This window comes from Phyllobates terribilis, unplaced genomic scaffold, assembly GCF_046119375.1.
Source record: "Phyllobates terribilis strain yellow unplaced genomic scaffold, ASM4611937v1 Scaffold_520__1_contigs__length_1232081, whole genome shotgun sequence".
Classification (NCBI taxonomy): Eukaryota; Metazoa; Chordata; class Amphibia; order Anura; family Dendrobatidae; genus Phyllobates; species Phyllobates terribilis.
Window position 1 is genome coordinate 521,801 of NW_027363280.1, and position 21,534 is coordinate 543,334.

At 44.7% G+C, this 21,534-nt stretch overlaps 1 protein-coding gene across 1 annotated transcript in view; it reads left to right on the forward strand.

Annotated features, from left to right (window-relative positions):
• The first annotated feature begins 997 nt into the window (after positions 1-997).
• The window catches only part of LOC141231542 (protein ELYS-like), a 120,995-nt gene continuing 100,458 nt past the window's right edge, over positions 998-21,534 (forward strand). Inside the window, exons 1-8 of the mRNA XM_073667726.1 lie at positions 998-1,160; positions 6,632-6,761; positions 7,253-7,506; positions 7,588-7,768; positions 11,655-11,862; positions 15,899-16,012; positions 16,155-16,236; positions 17,413-17,563. Of these exons, the coding sequence (XP_073523827.1) occupies positions 1,149-1,160; positions 6,632-6,761; positions 7,253-7,506; positions 7,588-7,768; positions 11,655-11,862; positions 15,899-16,012; positions 16,155-16,236; positions 17,413-17,563 (1,132 nt within the window). The 5' untranslated portion in view covers positions 998-1,148. The remainder of the gene's footprint in view (positions 1,161-6,631; positions 6,762-7,252; positions 7,507-7,587; positions 7,769-11,654; positions 11,863-15,898; positions 16,013-16,154; positions 16,237-17,412; positions 17,564-21,534) is intronic.

Genomic DNA, 21,534 nt, shown 5'->3' on the forward strand with positions numbered 1-21,534 from the left:
ATAGCATCACTTGGAAAGTGCTTGACAACTAGGTCACACTATATAAATCCATGCAAACAGCATGGATTTATACAGTGTGAACCGTAAAAATTAAAACAAATAAAGCTATACTCACCCCCGATGCCCCGGCGTGGCTGCAGCGCTGCTTCCTGTCTGGTTCCCGGCTGCCGGCATATCGCGAGACAGAGCGGTGAAGGGCCTGCGGTCACATGACTGTGACATCACCGCAGGTCCTCAAGCGATGCCGGCATTCAGAGAGAAACCTTCGGACAGGTGAGTATAACTTTATTTGTTATTTTATTCTTTTTTTACAGGTACAATGGTACCCAGGTCTGGATGAGAGTCTCCTCTCCTCCAGAACTGGGTACCATCCGCACATAGAGACGCATAGAAGCCGCTTGTACAAATGTACAGTCGCGGTTTCTGTGCGTCTCAATGCAAGTCAATGGCGGGAGTTCCGCAAAATTAATTGACATGCTGCGGATTTATGAGCGCTGCAGAAACGCTGCGGAAAAATCCACAGCATGTGCATAGAACATGCGGAATCCCCTTGGGGACCATGGGGTGCGGATTACCTAGCGTTTCACAAGCGTTTCCACTGCGGAAATTCCGCAGCATAAACGCTTGAAAAACGCTATGTGGGCACGCAGCCTTAATCCATGCCGTTTGCATGGATTTATATAGTGTGACCTAGTTGTCAAGCACTTTCCAAGTGATGCTATCGCCTGGAAAGTGCTTGTCAATCTGCATGCGGAAACGCATGTGGATCCACATGTATTCTGCAGGGAAAACGCATGCACAATCTGCATGCGTTTTTTCTGCCAGGGAGATGCAGAAATGCAGCAGAAATTTTCTGCTTCATTTCTGCATCGTGGGCACATAGCCTATAACTGAGAAGTGTGACGTAACGTGACGGGAACACGCAATCTGTGACGTCCGCAAAAGGGAACCGCCCCTAAACACAAACCAACCAATGACAGAACAGAACTCACGCCCCTTTGTTACGGCGCACGCACGGCTCTGTGACGTACTCAGTGGGAAGGAAGAGGAACCGGTGGCGCTTGGTGATCAGAGATGGTGGCCGTGATGATCCCGCAGGCCTGCTCGCAGTGTGACGCTGGGGAGAGAAGCTGAGCCCGGCGACTGCGATGGTCTTCACGGTGAGCAGACGGAACATCGTGCCCGCTTTATCGTGCGTGTCACTGCCTGGAAAAAGAGCGGAGCCTGACTGGCCGTGTAGGCAGCGTGCGCGCTGCTGGCCGGGGCCGTGCACTGGCTCAGTCATGGCAGGCTGCTCACTGCGAGGTCTGCTCTCCAGACGGGAAAGACCACAGTGAAAGCTGTCACATCTCCCCGGCCACGGGGGTCCCGGACTCTGCATTCTATATCCGCCCTGTAGGGGGAGTGCCAGACACCACCGCTATGAGTGCAGAGCTGGCATCACCCGCTGCTGACTGTCCTGTACATGGGGCCATTGCCCTGACTGACAGCACCGCGTACTCTACTGACTGACAGCACCGCGTACTCTACTGACTGACAGCACCGCGTCCTCTACTGACTGACAGCACCGCGTCCTCTACTGACTGACAGCACCGCGTCCTCTACTGACTGACAGCACCGCGTCCTCTACTGACTGACAGCACCGCGTCCTCTACTGACTGACGGCACCGCGTACCCTACTGACTGACAGCACCGCGTCCTCTACTGACTGACAGCACCGCGTACTCTACTGACTGACAGGACCGCGTCCCCTACTGACTGACAGCACCGCGTCCTCTACTGACTGACAGGACCGCGTCCCCTACTGACTGACAGCACCGCGTCCTCTACCGACTGACAGCACCGCTATGAGTGCAGGGCTGGCATCACCCGCTGCTGACTGTCCTGTACATGGGGCCATTACCCTGACTGACGGCACCGCGTCCCCTGCCGACTGACGGCACCGCGTCCCCTGCCGACTGACGGCACCGCGTCCCCTGCCGACTGACGGCACCGCGTCCCCTGCCGACTGACGGCACCGCGTCCCCTGCCGACTGACGGCACCGCGTGCTCATCATTGTGGCAGGTAGTGATGGCTGTAGTAGCCTCCTGCCTGGACATTACTGCCATCATTTATTTGACTGTGATTGACAGCGATTATTTCACTGCCTGACTGACCTTAGTCGGTGCGGATCCATGAGGTTTTGCACATACTGCGGACACTAGCCAGACCTACCTGTGGGGCGATTGAGTTCATAAGTTTGCAGTAACATATGAGGTATTACTGATAAACCCGTTCACAGTGGCCCCCGAGGTGGGTATGGGTTTTTGTCACATGTGGCAGCACATCGTGGGACTTTACCCTTAGGAACAGACTTGCATGTACCGTATTATAAAACTCGGCATCTTCTATGAAGAATTACTGTAGTTGTTTTTCTTTATAAATTCACCAACACCTGATTATTTCATTGTCTGCGCTACATGTAAAGAATTCCATTCTTTAAGGAAGAATTTGGAGCAGATCTGTTTCAAAATCCTCCAGAAATAAACTTTGTAAACCTAGCCATTCATTCTGTGCATCATGTAATCAGCTAGAACTAGTACCACTTCTGCCTTCTGTAATAACTTATCATCTCGTACACTATTCTCATCAGTGACCAAATAGATTATCAGTTTACAGTCAGGAGTCTGAATGGTCATCATCTTTATTGTAGCTGGCTAACTGGAGCTGTGTAGCCATCATCATTACTATGATAGGAGTTTGTTTCTACCTTTTGGAAAAGGTTACATTAGACTCATTATGCAGCATGGTCTGGTGACTGAAATGGTGACCTCCATTAGATAACATGGTACTTCTCAGCAATGGTCATAAGATCACATAACTTAACTGAGGAGAAAATAGCCTTCATTTTATAGATTTTTTTAAGTAGTCTGGGACCCTTGCCATTGGAATGGTCATGTCTGTGGAGCTGAAAGAAATGGCCAGAGTGCTGTACTCTAGTCCGTGAATGGAGAAGCAATGGGCATGCTCTTCCTTCTAACTCCTCCTCCCTGACATTGTGTAGTGAGAAGGAATGGTGGATTCCCCATCATCTCTAGATTGTTAGTAGTAGCTGTGCTGTGAGTGACTCCAAAAGCTGTAATCCGTACAGGTGGCTGAATATCTGTCATACGTGTCAAACTCTGTCCTGTGGGCGAAATCTGGCCCTCAGGGTGATTTTATTTGGCCCGTGACATCAGAACCACCACCCCTATGTGGGCCCCATTATACTGTATGGAGGACTATGTGGGCCCCATTATACTGTGTGGAGGACTATGTGGGCCCCATTATACTGTGTGGAGGACTATGTGGGCCCCATTATACTGTGTGGAGGACTATGTGGGCCCCATTATACTGTGTGGAGGACTATGTGGGCCCCATTATACTGTGTGGAGGACTATGTGGGCCCCATTATACTGTGTGGAGGACTATGTGGGCCCCATTATACTGTGTGGAGGACTGTGTGGGCCCCATTATACTGTGTGGAGGACCGTGTGGGCCCCATTATTCTGTACGGAGGACCGTGTGGGCCCCATTATTCTGTACGGAGAACTGTGTGGGCCCCATTATTCTGTACGGAGGACTGTGTGGGCCCCATTATTCTGTACGGAGGACTGTGTGGGCCCCATTATTCTGTACGGAGGACTGTGTGGGCCCCATTATTCTGTACGGAGGACTGTGTGGGCCCCATTATTCTGTACGGAGGACTGTGTGGGCCCCATTATTCTGTACGGAGGACTGTGTGGGCCTCATTATTCTGTACGGAGGACTGTGTGGGCCCCATTATTCTGTACGGAGGACTGTGTGGGCCCCATTATTCTGTACGGAGGACTGTGTGGGCCCCATTATTCTGTACGGAGGACTGTGTGGGCCCCATTATTCTGTACGGAGGACTGTGTGGGCCCCATTATTCTGTACGGAGGACTGTGTGGGCCCCATTATTCTGTACGGAGGACTGTGTGGGCCCCATTATTCTGTACGGAGGACTGTGTGGGCCCCATTATTCTGTACGGAGGACTGTGTGGGCCCCATTATTCTGTACGGAGGACTGTGTGGGCCCCATTATTCTGTACGGAGGACTGTGTGGGCCCCATTATTCTGTACGGAGGACTGTGTGGGCCCCATTATTCTGTACGGAGGACTGTGTGGGCCCCATTATTCTGTACGGAGGACTGTGTGGGCCCCATTATTCTGTACGGAGGACTGTGTGGGCCCCATTATTCTGTACGGAGGACTGTGTGGGCCCCATTATTCTGTACGGAGGACTGTGTGGGCCCCATTATTCTGTACGGAGGACTGTGTGGGCCCCATTATTCTGTACGGAGGACTGTGTGGGCCCCATTATTCTGTACGGAGGACTGTGTGGGCCCCATTATTCTGTACGGAGGACTGTGTGGGCCCCATTATTCTGTACGGAGGACTGTGTGGGCCCCATTATTCTGTACGGAGGACTGTGTGGGCCCCATTATACTGTACGGAGGACTGTGTGGGCCCCATTATTCTGTACGGAGGACTGTGTGGGCCCCATTATACTGTACGGAGGACTGTGTGGGCCCCATTATTCTGTACGGAGGACTGTGTGGGCCCCATTATTCTGTACGGAGGACTGTGTGGGCCCCATTATACTGTACGGAGGACTGTGTGGGCCCCATTATACTGTACGGAGGACTGTGTGGGCCCCATTATACTGTACGGAGGACTGTGTGGGCCCCATTATACTGTACGGAGGACTGTGTGGGCCCCATTATACTGTACGGAGGACTGTGTGGGCCCCATTATACTGTACGGAGGACTGTGTGGGCCCCATTATACTGTACGGAGGACTGTGTGGGCCCCATTATACTGTACGGAGGACTGTGTGGGCCCCATTATACTGTACGGAGGACTGTGTGGGCCCCATTATACTGTACGGAGGACTGTGTGGGCCCCATTATACTGTACGGAGGACTGTGTGGGCCCCATTATACTGTACGGAGGACTGTGTGGGCCCCATTATACTGTACGGAGGACTGTGTGGGCCCCATTATACTGTACGGAGGACTGTGTGGGCCCCACTATACTGTACGGAGGACTGTGTGGGCCCCACTATACTGTACGGAGGACTGTGTGGGCCCCACTATACTGTACGGAGGACTGTGTGGGCCCCACTATACTGTACGGAGGACTGTGTGGGCCCCACTATACTGTACGGAGGACTGTGTGGGCCCCACTATACTGTACGGAGGACTGTGTGGGCCCCATATTGTATACTGGTTGGCCTGCGACATTGTCCACGTTTTTCATTTTGGCCCTCTGTGTGTTTGACGTCTCTGATCTATGTTGTAATGTACAGGATCTCCATAAATAGATGAAATAGCACATTACTGATGGGAGACACGGTCCAGTAATCTGAGTTCAGCTGCTGCACCTGGCAGAAGAATGTGGCTTGTGCCCCCCGCAGCGCTGCAGGGAGTTTCAGATTTGCATTTTCTTTCTCCCTTTTAAAAGAAATGTTGTACCTAGTAATGGAAAGTAAGACCGCCGGATTCAGAGATGACAGAGATTTAGGAAAACTGGTGCAATGGAATAATTGCTATAGCAATTAGTTTGCTTCCTTAATTATCATATGGGCTTCTGAGAAATTGAGAGAAACCAAGAACAAGAAAAATACCCAAATAACTGAAAGTAGATGTATAAATCGCACAGTGCAAAAATAATAATAAATAATAAAGGGTATTTAGTTAACATAATTTTGATCAAAATAATGTGAAAGCCATCCCGCCACTTCACGGCAACCCTTATGGGACAGTCCTAACTCTAATATTAAAAACTTTACCATTTGTCATTTCTGAGAAATTGAGTCTGATTGCTAAGATCAAGTGCGCAGGTTTTCAGAATTCGCCCTTTATGCCTATTCGGCAAAGATTTTTGTAAAATCAAAATTGTATCCAGTTATAATCATGGCTAAAGGTCAACGAAGCCTTGAATAGGTGGCATATGTAAAGACTTTTCCTTAAGTTTGTAACACTGTATATTTTGCATGTACTGCAAATACACCAAGCGTATGGACAAAATAAATCCATAGGTTGTTACCAAGTTTGTTGTCTTGGCCTCAGGGCTGTGGAGTTGCAGTTGGTATAAAATGGACCGATTCCTAAAATATATAATAAATTGGGTACAGTAGTACAATGCAGGATGTGCTGTAAATGTTTTCATAAGAATTTGGGAAAGTTGTGAAATGTCCTATAAATGTCTGTTCTGTTCCTGATGTAAGGGTCTCTGCTTAGGTGAGATGAATCTGTGCTGCACTTTATGTACACGCTCAGCAGTGAGGCCGTGCTGTGAAGATGGACATCAAGGGGGCGAAGGTTTGGCTTACTGACTCCACAGCCCTGCTTGGCATACGTTCAGTGGGTATATGGTGACTATACCTTTCAGTGCAAAGTGGCCCATTATGGGAAATAATCTAGCATTTTTCTATTGGCCATGTAAGCACCTGTATTGTGTATGGGTGCATATGACTGGAGTGTCCTTTCTGTGCTTATATATATATATATATATATATACTGGTGTAATATTACTGTGTTTTCATTTACTTTGTTTAATTTCAAATTCTTGTTTTTCTTCTGAAAGAAAAATAAGATGCCGAATCTTGAGGCCCAAGTAACTAGCAGCTTGCTGCAATTTCCGGAGACCACAATAGAAGCTCTCCAGGAGGATGAAATTAACCTGGAATCTGTCTTGCGTGCAAAGTTTACCCCAGGTAAGAGATATGTAACATCTAATAGAACGATGGTCTGTTTGCTCATTATTTTACCAAATGAATGGTAAAGGTTTTTTTTTCCAGTCTTCTTTAATCTTTTCTGATAAGTGATGATTGTTAGATTGGTGGGGTAAAAGTAGGACTAAAGTGGAGTTCATACAAGCGTATCTTGTGGTCGTATACGGGCTGCATCGCCTGACCTCGTGGCCGGCTTCCCAACCTTAGCTTACAGCCTCGGGTCTGAAGCGGTACGTTTTGGACCTTGTGCTTCATATACGGACTGTGAAATACAGTTGTGCGAGCCCTGCCTTACACCGATCTAACAGTTATCCCCTATACTATGCAGCTAACTCTCTGTTGTGGGGGCATATGCCCAGTGTTTCTTGTAAAAACTTATATCTTTAATCTGTTTTTACAAATATGAAGTTATAGGCTCAGAAAAGGTTGGCAGTGCATGTGTGTAATTTAATTTATTTCTCTTTTCTGTAAAGGGAGAGCTGGGCTTGCTTGGCTCGCATGTGGACCCCAGCTTGAAGTTACCAATTCAGTAACGGGTGAAAGACTTTCTGCATACTGTTTTAGCTCAGTGACTGAGAGACCTCCCACTGTTGTCGCTGTCAAAGAGTTTTCATGGCAGAAGAAGACAGGACTTCTTGTGGGTCTGCTTGAAGCAGAAGGCAGTGTTCTTTGCTTGTATGATGTCGGCATTTCAAAAGTTGTTAAAGCAGTGGCGCTCCCTGGCTCGGTAAGCACTTCTAAACTTGATTGATTTGCTCGATCCTTTTTGGGAAACTGTTATAATTTATATATTTTCTTGTGCTTTCAGGTAACGGCTGTTGAACCCTTAGTGAATGATGGCGGAGCCAATGCCAGTACTCAGCATTTACACCAGAGTCTAAGATGGTTCTTTGGCGTGGCAGCTGTGGTTACAGATGTTGGGCATGTTCTTCTTATTGATCTATGTTTAGATGATATCTCTTGCAATCAAGATGAGTTGGAAGCGTCAGGTATTTTTCTTAATAAATCAGGATTTTTAAAATGTATTTTAACAAAACTAAATCAAGTTGTGTTAAAGGGGTGACCACATTTTAGTAATTGATGGCATATTACTAGGATTTGTCAGCACACAATAAACACAAGGGGTCTGACCTCTAGAGCACCCAACAATCCTAGGAATAACCTTTCCCTTCTGAACATTGGTGTGAGGCCACCTGCTGCGGCACTTCTTCATTCAAGTGGATGGGGCTCTTTGCCTTTCCCAGCACAGTTCAGATATCACGACCACCTTTGTGCAGAAAAAAAATTAAGAGCCTGAAATGCGCCCCCCCCACCCCAAATTGGTTTGGGGCCCCAGAGATGAAGTGATGGCATATCACATATCAGCATTATGCTATTTACTTGATTTGGAATTCCCTTTATGATTTCACAAAACAACATAATGCCATTAACCTCTTTAGTGCCTTTGCGATATACTGTCTGTATTCATTCCTCGTGGTTTTTAAGATGTCTGCTTGCTGTCCTTTATTAGTAATATTCATTGTTTGCTTCTGGTGGATAAACATTTTGTACTGGTCATGTGATGGGCACATAGCTACAGCGCTGTGTACACACGTGCTTCTCACTAAATTACAATATCATCAAAAATGTTATTTCAGTTCTTCAATACAAAAAGTGAAACTCCTATATTACATAGTCATTACAAACAGTGATCTATTTCAAGTGTTTATTTCTGTTAATGTTGATGATTATGGCTTACAACCAATGAAAACACAAGTCATTATCTCAGTAAATTAGGAAGCCTTTGCAGGTGTTTCTTAATTCTAAGCATTTAAAAAGGTCCCTTAGTCTGTTTCAATAAGCTCCACAATCATGGGGTAGACTGCTGACTTGACAGATGTCCAGAAGGCAGTCATTGACACACTCCACAAGGAGGGTAAGCCACAAAAGGTCATTGCTAAGGAAGCTGGCTGTTCAGAGTGCTGTATCAAAGCATATTAATGGAAAGTTGAGCAGAAGGAAAAAGTGTGGCAGGAAAAGGTGCACAAACAACCGGGATAAACGCAACCTTGAAATGATTAAGAAAAGGCCATTCAAAAATTAGGGGGAGATTCACATGGAGTGGACTGCTGCTGAAGTCATTGCTTCAAGAGCTGCCACCACACGGACGTATCCATGACATGGGTTACAAGTGTCACATTCCTTGTGTCAAGCCACTTATGACCAATAGACAACGCCAGAAGCGTCTTACCTGGGCAAGGAGAAAAAGATCTGGACTGTTGCTCAGTGGTCGAAGGTGGTGTTTTCAGATGAAAGTAAATTTAGCATTTCTTTTGGAAATCAAGGTCCCAGAGTCTGGAGGAAGAGTGGAGAGGCCACAATCCAAGCTGCTGGAGGTCTAGTGTGGAGTTTCCACAATCAGTGATGGTTTGGGGAGCCATGTCATCTGCTGGTGTAGGTCCACTGTGTTTTATCAAGACCAAAGTCAGCGCAGCCGTCTACCAGGACATTGTAGAGCACTTCATGCTTCCCTCTGCCGACAGGCTTTTTGGAGATGGCAATTTCATTCTCCAGCAGGACTTGGCCCCTGTCCACACTGCCAAAAGTACCAATACCTGGTTTAAAAGCCATAGTATCACTGTGCTTGATTGGCCAGCAAACTCGCCTGACCTTAACCCCATAGAGAATCTATGGGGTATTGTCAAGAGGAAGAGGAGAGACACCAGACCCAACAATGCAGACGAGCTGAAGGCTGCTATCAAAGCAACCTGGGCTTCAATAACACCTCAGCAGTGCCACAGGCTGATCGCCTCCATGCCACATTGCCGCATTGATGCAGTAATTGATGCAAAAGGAGCCCCGACCAAGTATTATTTACTGAACATACATTTCGGATTTTATTTCATTTTTCAAGCTGTTATAAAGTATTCTAATATACTGAGATACTGACTTTTGCGTTTTCATTGGCTGTAAGCCATAATCATCAATATTAACAGAAATAAACACTTGAAATAGATCACTCTGTGTGTAATGACTCTATATAATAGATCACTCTGTCTGTAATGACTCTATATAATAGATCACTCTGTCTGTAACGACTCTATATAATATACAGTATAAGTTTCACTTTCTGTTTTGAAGAACTGAAATAAATTAACTTTTTGATGATATTGTAATTTTGTGAGAAGCACCTGTAGTTATGAGCTATGCCCGTATGTGTCTTGTATTACCAAGACTGACTTTCACTAGGCAAATTAAAGGTTTCTATTCAATTACATCAAATGGAGGTATTGAAAACTGTAGAGAATTAATGTAGAAAGTCTATTAAAATATTGTATAACTTGTATTTAAAGAAACCGTAATATATTTAAGGGAAGAAGTAAATTTAATCTAGTGTAAAACAGTAAAGAGAGGCGAGGGATTTGCTGCAGTGGTATCTTTCATTTACACATTATAGCACTTGCTCACTTAGTTTGGGAATTAGTCAGACATCAGCATAGAGAAGACCCAAAATGGATAGGACAGACTGCACGATGTAATATGTGTCAAATATTCCTATTGTTTTTCTACCCTCCGCTCCTCCCTCCTGTCCTTATATTTGTTGCAGGATCTGTCTTTTGGTAGGACATAATGAGACTTGGTGTAAGGAGAAGCACAAATCAAGATGGTGCAGGGAGGTGGCGAGGGTGGACTTCGGTTTTGCTTCAGTTTGGGCATTTTAAAACGTCCAGAACAAAATGGGTATCTAGGAGCGAGCTTTACTCCAATGTTCTTAATACGGACAGACCTTTTTCAGATTCCCAATTGTTATTCAAAACTCCTTTTAAGTGGTCACTGATTCTATAACCAACGCTGAAATCAATACTACAAACCGCTCATCGCTTTTTGCATGTTTAACTTGCTGCCTCCTGATAAAGTGGCTGAAGAGCTGACTAAAATGTAGTTTTTTTTATTTTCCCTTTTAACAAACGTTCTGCGGCTGTTGGTATTATTTCCCTGTACCTGGGATAGGTTGTGTTGGATGTAATGACATGACAGCGTAGCTCTTCTCCTAGGGGTTTTCCAGGGGGTTCCTGGCCCTTGTAATGACTGTAAATGCTGGAAGTGAGATCTGAGAGTGATGAGATTTTTTTTTCCAAAACTCGCCATTCCCTCTGAAAAAAAAAACCACAGCTAAAATGTGTTTTATATCACCTTACTGCTGGTTGTACTGCTGTATTATAGCCATGCTACTTTTCTCTGTGTTCTGCATAGGGGCAGGAGAGCAGGAGCCCCTCAGGTCTGTATAGGACACATCATAGCTAGTCTTTACTTAACAACTTATTCCACTGAAAATCAGAGAGGAAATGTAACAAATGTTTGTTCCTCATGTACAAACACGACAGCTTATGTAATTACAGGCAAATAGACTTAAAGGGGTTGTCCACTACTGGGACAACCCCTTAAACGAAATGTTCGGCCCCCAATAAAAAAAACCCTATATTCACATCCCGTGCCGGCTTAGTTCCAGCGGTGTCAGCACTCGCGGTCCCGGGTCTGTGATGCGGTGGAATGACCTGTGATGCCCGGCGCCCAATCAGTGCTGGCGTCAGTCTGCGCCTTCGTACAAACTGAACATGGAGGATCCCAGATTTCTTCTTCATGTTTAGTTTGTCTGAAGGCCGGGACTCTGACGCCAGCACTGATTGGGCGCCGGGCATCACAGGTCATTCCACCGCATCACAGACCCGGGACCGCGAGTGCTGACACCGCTGGAATGGAGCCGGCATGGGAGGCGAGTACAAGTTGTTTTTTTTGTTTGTTTTTTTTATCAGGGCTGAACGTTTAGTTTTAAGAAGGTGTTAGTGACAACCCCTTTTAATGTTGAAATGCTTGTTTCTGTCAATTTATTTATAGACCTTGAAGTCATTAGTGGGATACCTGCAGAAATCCCTAAACTCCGAAAAGCGGCTAATCGAGAGAGACGACACATAGGTCTTCAGCTGCTTGCACCTTCTGGAGCCATGGTCACCACAGTCAGCTATATAGCTAGAACTAATCACCTGGCTGTAGGATTCTCTGATGGATACCTCTCTTTATGGAACATGAAAACTTTAAGACGAGAGTAAGTAAAGTTTTGTTTATTTTTCCATATTCAAATGCATTACTTCATTCTTAGATACATTTCAAGATATTCCCTCACGTGGCTGTATTAAGCTTGTTTTATTAGGGAAAATTGGTATTTTTTTCTGGCCACACATTATTGTACATAGTAATTTAATATATAACTTTGATTAAAATGTGTGTATATAATGATTTTTTTCAAAGCTACGGCATATACTCGTGTATAAGCTGACTTTTTCAGCACATTTTTTTTTATGCTGAAAAAAAAAAAAACCCTCGGCTTATACTCGAGTATATACTTACATTCTGGCTGTGGGGTGGGAGAGGTTGCGGCGGAAGAGCGGTGCACAGTCGGTAGCCGGCTGCTGCAGCTACCATGTGTGCCTGCTGCTAAAGAAAATGAATATTCACTCCACTCCACGCCCATAGTCCCGGCGTGGAGAGAAGTGAATATCCCGGCAGCTCACCTCAGCGTCTGAGGGCGCATGGCAGTGGCGTCATGCGCTCATCAGCTGCTGGAAGAACAGGACGCAGCACTGGAGCAGAGGGAAGGTGAGTAGAAGTGTGTTATTTTTTTTCATGTGTGCATTGATGGGGGGGCCATGCATACCAGGATTGGGGATGAGGATGATATGCACACCAGGATGGGGAAATTTACCAGTAGCTGCTGCATTTCCCACCCTAGGCTTATACCCAAGTCAATACATTTTCCCAGTTTTTTGTGGTAAACTTCAAGACTTATATATATATATATATTTTTTTATTCTGTCCAAGTTGCATTGAAAGCCAATGGGAGGTGGGAAATGCTTAACCCCTTTACCCCCGAAGTTTGTTTGAACGTTAATCACCAGCGCAATTTTTACAACTCTGACCAGTCTCCCTTTCATGCAATAACTCTGGAACGCTTCAACGGATCCCACTGATTCTGAGATTTGTTTTTTTTCATGACATATTGCAATTTGTGATAGTGGTAACATTTATTTGATATGATTTACGTTTATTTGTGAAAAAATTCGAAATTTGGCGATAACTTAGAAAATTTTGCAATTTTCAAACTTTGAATTTTTATGCCCTTAAATCAGAGAGATGTGTCACACAAAATAGTTAATACATAACATTTCCCACATGTCTACTTTACATCAGCACAATTTTAAAACCAACATTTTTCTTTGTTAGAAGGGTTAAAAGTTGACCAGTGTTTTCTCATTTTTACAACAAAATTTACAAAACTATTTGTTTAGGGACCACATCACATTTGAAGTGACCTTGAGGGGCCTTTATGACAGAAAATACCCAAAAGTGACACCATTCTAAACATTGTACCCCTCAAGGTGCTCAAAACCACATTCAATAGATTTATTAACCCTTCAGGTGCTTCACAGGAATTGTTGGAATGTGGAAGAAAACACTGAACATTCTACTTTAGACCCAATTTTTTTTTTTTCATTTTTGCAAGCGTAACAGGATAAAATGGATCCCAAAGTTTGTTGTGCACTTTCTCCTGAGCACGCAGATACCCCAAATGTGAGGGAAAACCACTGTTTAGGGGCATGGTGGGGCTCGGAAGGGAAGGGGCCCTGACTTGGCTATTTGAATGTAAAATTTTATTTTTACACCAGGACACACCGGAAGCAGAATACTACTGTCAACATTGTTCCTTGCTCGTGCTGATGCATCGGCATGGGATAATGATGAGGGCAGCATTGATCACCCAGCGCTTGGGAACAGCGTTAACTTTACCACTGATTCCCAGGTGCCAGTTCGTGTGCTCCTGATGCGGCACACAGTTGCCACACGTATGTCACACAGGTACACACGGACACGGTTATCTCCGGTACCAGTATTTCCTTTACCGGAAATATCAAGATGCGTGAAACCGGCCTTACTCTGGACTCAGTCTGGCCTCTGTTTAGCTGTGTCCTGTTTTTCAGTCGTTAACAAAACTGTGCCCGACGGCACTTTTATGCACGCCTAATAAAAAGACTGACAATGTTGGATCACAGGCCAGACGGCGTCCACGGTGCCTCCATCTGCCTCATTACAGGGAATCTTCCGCTGGGGGTTCCTTCTGAATCGCATACTTACATGGAAGCCCTAGCGTAAGCGCTCAGCACAGAGCGCAGGATAAATGTGAGCCGAGCCATACTGCGATCTTTGGGAGGCCGAATGAACAAAGCAGCAGATGAAGAATTGTTTTAATTTTTTACGCCGTTCCTCATGCGGTGTGAGTGATTAGATCGGGTTTTTATGTTTGGTAGCTGTCACACACTAAAAAACATTTTTGTTTTTTTGCATCACTATATTTTGAGAGCTATAAGTTTTCCATATTTTAGCCGACAGTCATGTGACCCCTGACGAAGCTGCTAGTGGGCAGCGATACGCGTGGGTGACCACAACAGGTATACTAACTTTGACCTCTTAATAGCGCATACAGTTATTATATTACACTCTGTATACTTTTGAACTCTATGAGTGCCTGCATAGTAGATGGTTTATGATTAACATTATGATCAGGATGTTTAGGCGATATTATTAGATGTCCTCCTCTTTTGATTGATCCTATTTATGCATCTTGTATTGTATCAATATTCTATATACTACTGCACTTTATAGTCATTCACTATTGAACCTTATGATCATGTACTTTTCTATCTTGGGCTATTTATGACTTTCTTTATGGTCACTATGACACATGTCTTGAATGATGACTGATTTTTCTATTCTAGTTAACCTGTTGGTGCATGTGTGGGATATTACGCCCTCACATGGTTTTGCTTTCCTTTTTTAAATGCTTTTAATGTTTTTTGTGTGGTCTAATGTCTTTTTGTCAAACTTCTGTTCAATAAAATGTTATATATTTTTGTAATACAAATATTTGGGTGCCTGGCTCTTTGTACCTGTGGCTCTTTCTCCTTCTTTCCACACCATGGCAATGATGTCACTGGGTCTCCGATTCAAGAGCAGAGCGGCATTTGTTTTTCTGCTCGCTCGCTAAATGTTGCGATCGCAGCATTTAAGGGGTTAAAGTGCTGGGAGCGGTGCGGACACTGCTCCTGGCTCTGGGTTCCAGGTATCAGCTGGCACCCACCGGCAACCGCGGCTGCACAACTTATGTGGGCGCGATCGCCGAGAAGTAATAACACTTACCTGGTCCATAAGGTACAGGGCACAGGGACGTATTATTACGCACAATGTTAGAAAGGGGTTAAAAAATCTGAACATTTTAATGTAATGATTTTGAGAATTTGGAAAAACCAGAATGAGCACCAAAAATGATTTTCACTGCAGGCGCTATGTAGAGCACTTTGATATTTTGCTACAGACTCAATCAAACATCGGACCACAATGATTAAAGCGAACCTGTCAGCAGGATTTAGCCCTTTAAATTAAAGGCATGGCGATAATAGCACTGTGGTGCTGATTACTGATACCTGATGTGAAGGGATCCGCTCAGTGGCTGTTGAATACTCACCTTTATGACGTTTTCAGAAAATGACGTCTTGTGTGCGTCAGAGGCGGTGCATATGCAGTGATGGCTGCGTTGTGGAATTTTATAAAGTATGCGAGTCCCTGAATAATCTGTTACCTGCTCCAGAAATAGAGGAGTCTGGTGTGGAGGGGTGGAGAACCAGAAGACGACCCAGCCCCCACGCCCTGTCCTGAAGCACAAGACACCATTTTATGAAAACTTTATAAGATGAGTAATCATCAGCCACTGAGCGCATCCCTTCACACCAGGTATCATATTAATCAGCATCGCCGTGCTATTATGGCCATGCCTTTAGTTTATAGGACTAAAATCTGCTGGCAGGTTCTCTTTAACCGGTGTGAAACGTGCTTGCCGGCGCTTAGTGTGGTGGGCTGCATCATGTTTGTACAGGCCGGATATCCAGAAGCCGTGATGTGTTATTATAGCAGCTCTGCATGCAGTTATCATCTGGGATAAATCATAATTGTATGTCGCTTTGTGTAGGACATTTTAATGACTTAATGTGTATATATATATATATATATATATATATATATTTTTTTTTAAGATACCATGTTCAAATTGAAGGGGGCAGAGTTCCTGTTTTCTCCGTCACTTTTCAAGAACCTGAGAATGACCCCCGAAACTGCTGTTACCTTTGGGCTGTCCAAACGAGTCAAAGGTAATTGTTAAAATCCAATTACTAACATTGCATCCTTTCCCCAAATTATTTTACATTTCAAAATTAAGAGTTCTGTATTTTGTCATTTCTTTAGCTCTCCAGTTATGTTCTCATCATAACCTTTTAATCTTTTCTACTATAGTGGTAGAGATTTAAGCTTTCATTTGCTGCAGTTGGCTTTTGGGGACAGAAAACGTTTACCATCAGGACAAATTATGTATGAGGTAAGATGTCTGTATATTTTTATTCTGTATGGTTTGTAATGTAAAGGGGGCATTCTCAAGTTGTCTGTAGAGCACCTCACAGCTCTGAACCCTCCTTACTTCCCGGTGGCTTGGGGGGGGGTGGTGAGTGCTCCTCCTCGAGTGACACTTCTGGTCAGGAGCTTTGTTTTATTACAACATTCACACTGTCATTGTTTGTTCTGTTACCACTTTATTTACATTATGGATGTATACACATTTGACTGCTTTAGGATCTTCACCCACCTCCAGCTGGTGGTCACTGTTCACTTTCCACTACATCTCTCCTGTGTCCCTTGCTGTCTTTGGTTATGTTTAAGTCCTTGCATATATTGTGTAGGGATTCATGCTCGGCAGTAGACTGCTTTTACACAGGCACTGGATTTTATTTTTTAAAGAAAACAAAACCATAAACACAAAATCCCTAGCCTTGTCCAGGCACTAACTGAACAAAATAGACCTTGGCTACTCATACACGACTCAGCTAGTCCAAGTTTGGTCAAACAAAACTGCTATTGTCCAAAGCAACCACTCATATTTGCAGTTTGGCGCACATGGCCTGTGCAGTCTCTTCTCAGAGTGGAATTCTGGCTTGTCTCTCTCTAACATCTCCAACACAACCCACTCTGCTTAGTCTTCCCCAGCTGACTGACTAAGGTGAACACCTAGCCTGGCTATATGCAGAGAAATCCAGGTGCACTTAATCAGAATCTGTAGGGCTAAGTTTTAACCCTTTGCACCATCTGCCAAAACAGAGCCTATAGGGCTTCAAATTGATTCAAATGTGAGGCTTGATGAGCTGCCACTAGATTCACACTGCCTGAATTACAGACGGCATGAAACATCGTGGTTGTACGATTACAGCCGTGTACACTTTTCACTGGAACCCCGCAGCATTTCAGAGAAAAATTTGTTTGAAAAGCCAGCCATGGACTATAGAAATAGACCTGACAAATCCGGCATGGTCCTTGGCTCACTTGTTCCTGCCCGCTCCAGTTGATTGATTTTGACAGGTCTCCTCCTATGTACACACACATGGTACAGACCTGTCAACCACCTGGAGTGGGGCAGGGAGAGGCTAGACTAGGTATATCTATTCCTATAATATAAATCTATCTATCTATATGTCAATTATTCTTTCTTTATTTTTTTTTACAGAACTTGGAATACTGTGAGGAAAGGTATAACCTGGATCTTTCAGCGAATACCCTATTTTTAAGAGGTCAAACAAACAGCATGAAGTTACTGGGCTGTCAGACTATAGAAAAATTCCATGCTCATAGCGAAAGAGAAGACTGTCTCCATGATGGTTTGTTTTTCTGTATTTTTCTCTTTCATGTCTTTTATTATGTTTGCAAGGCATATACAGAAACTGATCTGAAATTTGACTATGTAGAGTACAACAAAGTCTTATCTCATACATCATTGTTAATCAGAAGCCGACTAGATTAAGTTTCTTCAAATGTAAAATATTTGGACCATCCTGGTCTATCTGTACACGCTATTGTATACGATCACTTTCAAAAATTGGAAAATCCCTTTAACCCCTTAATTTTGGGGTCTTTAGGACAAATATATATTTTTTTCATCACATTTTTTGAAGATATAGCTGAATGAGGGCTTGTCTTTTGTGGAATGAATTGTATTTATAGGTGGAAATAGAAAAAATTACAAATGTATGTATATATGTGTATGTATGTGTGTATATAAAACACACATATATACATACACTTTGCATTGTTCACCATGCAGCTTCGCATAAATGTTGATATCATTATAGTAATCAGAGATACGGAATGTTTTTCAAAGGATATATATATATTTTTTACACTACAATATTAGTACCCTAAGGGAACTTGAACATAAAATCTCATGATCATATTGTTAACGCACATCGCTACAGTGGATTACCTAATTTATCCCCGTCAACCTATCAAACCCCGACTCTGGCAGTATCTGTTAAACTGTACTGTATGGCAGACCAAAAGGCCATTTTCGGGCTCTTGGTTGCCATAGTCCATTGGCACCGCTGCGCACATTAGAGGTGCTGATGATGGTCTGACAAAGGGAGCGCTCTTTTTTTTTTGGTCAGATTCTTTGTGTGCTGTTGTCACTATCGGCATATCAGATTGAACTGCTAAACCTGGTGAGAACACATCAGAATCCTGGCTGTGTATATCAATTGAGCTCCTGCTGCTCCGATGCAGAGGCTGTACCGTACAGATCCCTCAAGCAGTGCACAAAGTGACCTGATCATGACGGTTTTATACATCAGTTTGAGTTAAGGAGAGAATGTTTTCAATCCCCAGAAGTACTTTTTTCTACATAATTGAATCTACAGTTAGGTCCATATATATTTGGACAGAGACGACATTTTTCTAATTTTGGTTCTAGACATTACCACAATGAATTTTAAACAAAACAATTCTGATGCAGTTGAAGTTCAGACTTTCAGCTTTCATTTGAGGGTATCCACATTAAAATTGGATGAAGGGTTTAGGAGTTTCAGCTCCTTAACATGTGCCACCCTGTTTTTAAAGGGACCAAAAGTAATTGGACAATTGACTCCAAGGCTATTTCATGGACAGGTGTGGGCAATCCCTTCGTTATGTCATTCTCAATTAAGCAGATAAAAGGCCTGGAGTTGATTTGAGGTGTAGTGCTTGCATTTGGAAGGTTTTGCTGTGAAGTAAACATGCGGTCAAAGGTGCTCTCCATGCAGGTGAAACAAGCCATCCTTAAGCTGCAAAAACAGGAAAAAAAAACATCCAAGAAATTGCTACAATATTAGGAGTGGCAAAATCTACAGTTTGGTACATCCTGAGAAAGAAAGAAAGCACTGGTGAACTCATCAATGCAAAAAGACCTGGGCGCCCACGGAAGACAACAGTGGTGGATATAGTTACATAGTTACATAGTTTATAAGGCCGAAAAAAGACAAGCGTCCATCCAGTTCAGCCTATTTCTTGTGCACTGCAGCTATTCCGCAGCGTTGATCCAGCGGAACGCAAAAAAAAAAAAAAAACAAAAAACATGCGGTATAGGCCAATTGACATCATTGAGGAAAAAATTCACTTCCCGACACCAATCTGGATTAATTAACTATCACTAAGCATAAGATGTAATTTTATTGTTCTCAAGAAAGGCGTCCAGGCCTCTCTTGAACTCATTAAGTGAGTTGGACATCACCACTTCCTCTCCCAGAGAGTTCCAGAGTCTCACGGCTCTGACCGTAAAGAATCCCCTTCTATGCTGGTGCAGGAACCTCCTTTCCTCCAGACGCATAGTGTGCCCCCTCGTCTTTGTCACCATCCTTGGTATAAACAGGTCATGGGAGAGATCTCTGTACTGCCCCCTGATGTATTTATACATGTTTATGAGGTCTCCCCTAAGCCTTCTCTTTTCCAACGTAAATAGGCCTAATTTTGACAACCTCTCTGGGTATTCTAGTCCCTCCATTCCCTTTATTACCTTAGTCGCCCTCCTTTGTACCCTCTCTAGCTCCAATATGTCTTTCCTGAGCACCGGAGCCCAGAACTGTGCACAATATTCTAAGTGCGGCCTTACCAGCGCTTTATACAGAGGAAGAACAATGTTCTCATCATATGCCCCTATTCCTCTTCTGATGCATGCCATGACTCTATTTGCCTTCGCAGCTGCTGCCTGACACTGGGCACTCCAATTTAATTTGCTATTAACCAAGACGCCCAGGTCCTTCTCCATGTCAGATTTCCCCAACGATTTCCCATTTAATATGTATGGGTGACTGCTGTTTTTCTTTCCCATGTGCATGACCTTACATTTATCGGCATTGAACCCCATTTGCCATTTTTTGGCCCAACTCCCCAATTTATCTAAATCCTCCTGTAGCTGTGCCCTATCCTCATCTGTGTTAACTACTTTACAAAGTTTAGTATGATCTTAGAATAATCTCCATGGTGAAGAGAAACCCCTTCACAACAGCCAACCAAGTGAACAACACTCTCCAGGAGGTAGGCGTATCAATATCCAAATCTACCATAAAGAGAAGACTGCATGAAAGTAAATACAGAGGGTTCACTGCACGGTGCAAGCCACTCATAAGCATCAAGAATAAAAAGGCTAGACTGGACTTTGCTAAAAACATCTAAAAAAGCCAGCACAGTTCTGGAAGAACATTCTTTGGACAGATGAAACCAAGATCAACCTCTACCAGAATGATGGAAAGAGAAAAGTATGGTGAAGGCGTGGTACAGCTCATGATTAGTGTTGAGCATTCCGATACTGAAATATCGGGTATCGGCCGATATTCACTGTATCGGAATTCCGATACTTAATTCCGATACTTTTATAATATCGAATACCGGAATCGGAAGTTCCCATAATGCCTGCGCTCTGCAGTGTCTGTGAAGGATGACAAGCTGGGTGGCAGCGCTCAGCTGCGATCCAGCTTGTCATCAGAATGCCATCCCAGCGTGGGAGAATTCTCCTGATTGTTTAAAAGCCGGCGCGCGGTAAAAAGCCGCCGGCTTTTAAACAATCACGCAGCCCCATACTGCTTCCCCGCAGCCTCCCACCCCGATCCTCCGCTCCCCTCGCCACCTCCCATCCCGATCGTAAGTTAGGACCGGGCGGGGAGCGCAGCACCAAGGAGCGAAGGACCCGGGCGGGGAAGCCGGCAGTGAAAAGACTTCACCGCCGGCTTTCCCGTTCTGTGCTGCGCTTTCCCGCCGGTTATTTCAAATGAACAGCTGAGGTATCAGGTGATGCCGATCAGCTGTTCATTTGAAGTAGCCGCGGTGCCCTCAGAGGGTTCATGTGAGTTCATGCTTGACTGCATGAACTCACATGAACTTTCCCACGGCCGCACAGGTCAGCCTCACCTCCCAGACCCGTCATGATTAGTGTGTGCGGGGTGTGTGTGTGTGTGTGCGCGGGGTGTGTGTGTGTGCGGGGTGTGTGTGTGCGGGTGTGTGTGCGGGGTGTGTGTGTGTGTGTGTGTGCGGGGTGTGTGTGTGTGTGTGTGTGCGCGGGGTGTGTGTGTGTGCGGGGTGTGTGTGTGTGCGGGGTGTGTGTGTGCGCGGGGTGTGTGTGTGCGGGTGTGTGTGCGGGGTGTGTGTGTGTGTGTGTGCGCGGGGTGTGTGTGTGTGCGGGGTGTGTGTGTGTGCGGGGTGTGTGTGTGCGGGTGTGTGTGCGGGGTGTGTGTGTGTGTGTGTGTGTGCGGGGTGTGTGTGTGCGGGGTGTGTGTGTGTGTGTGTGTGCGGGGTGTGTGTGTGTGCGGGGTGTGTGTGTGTGCGGGTG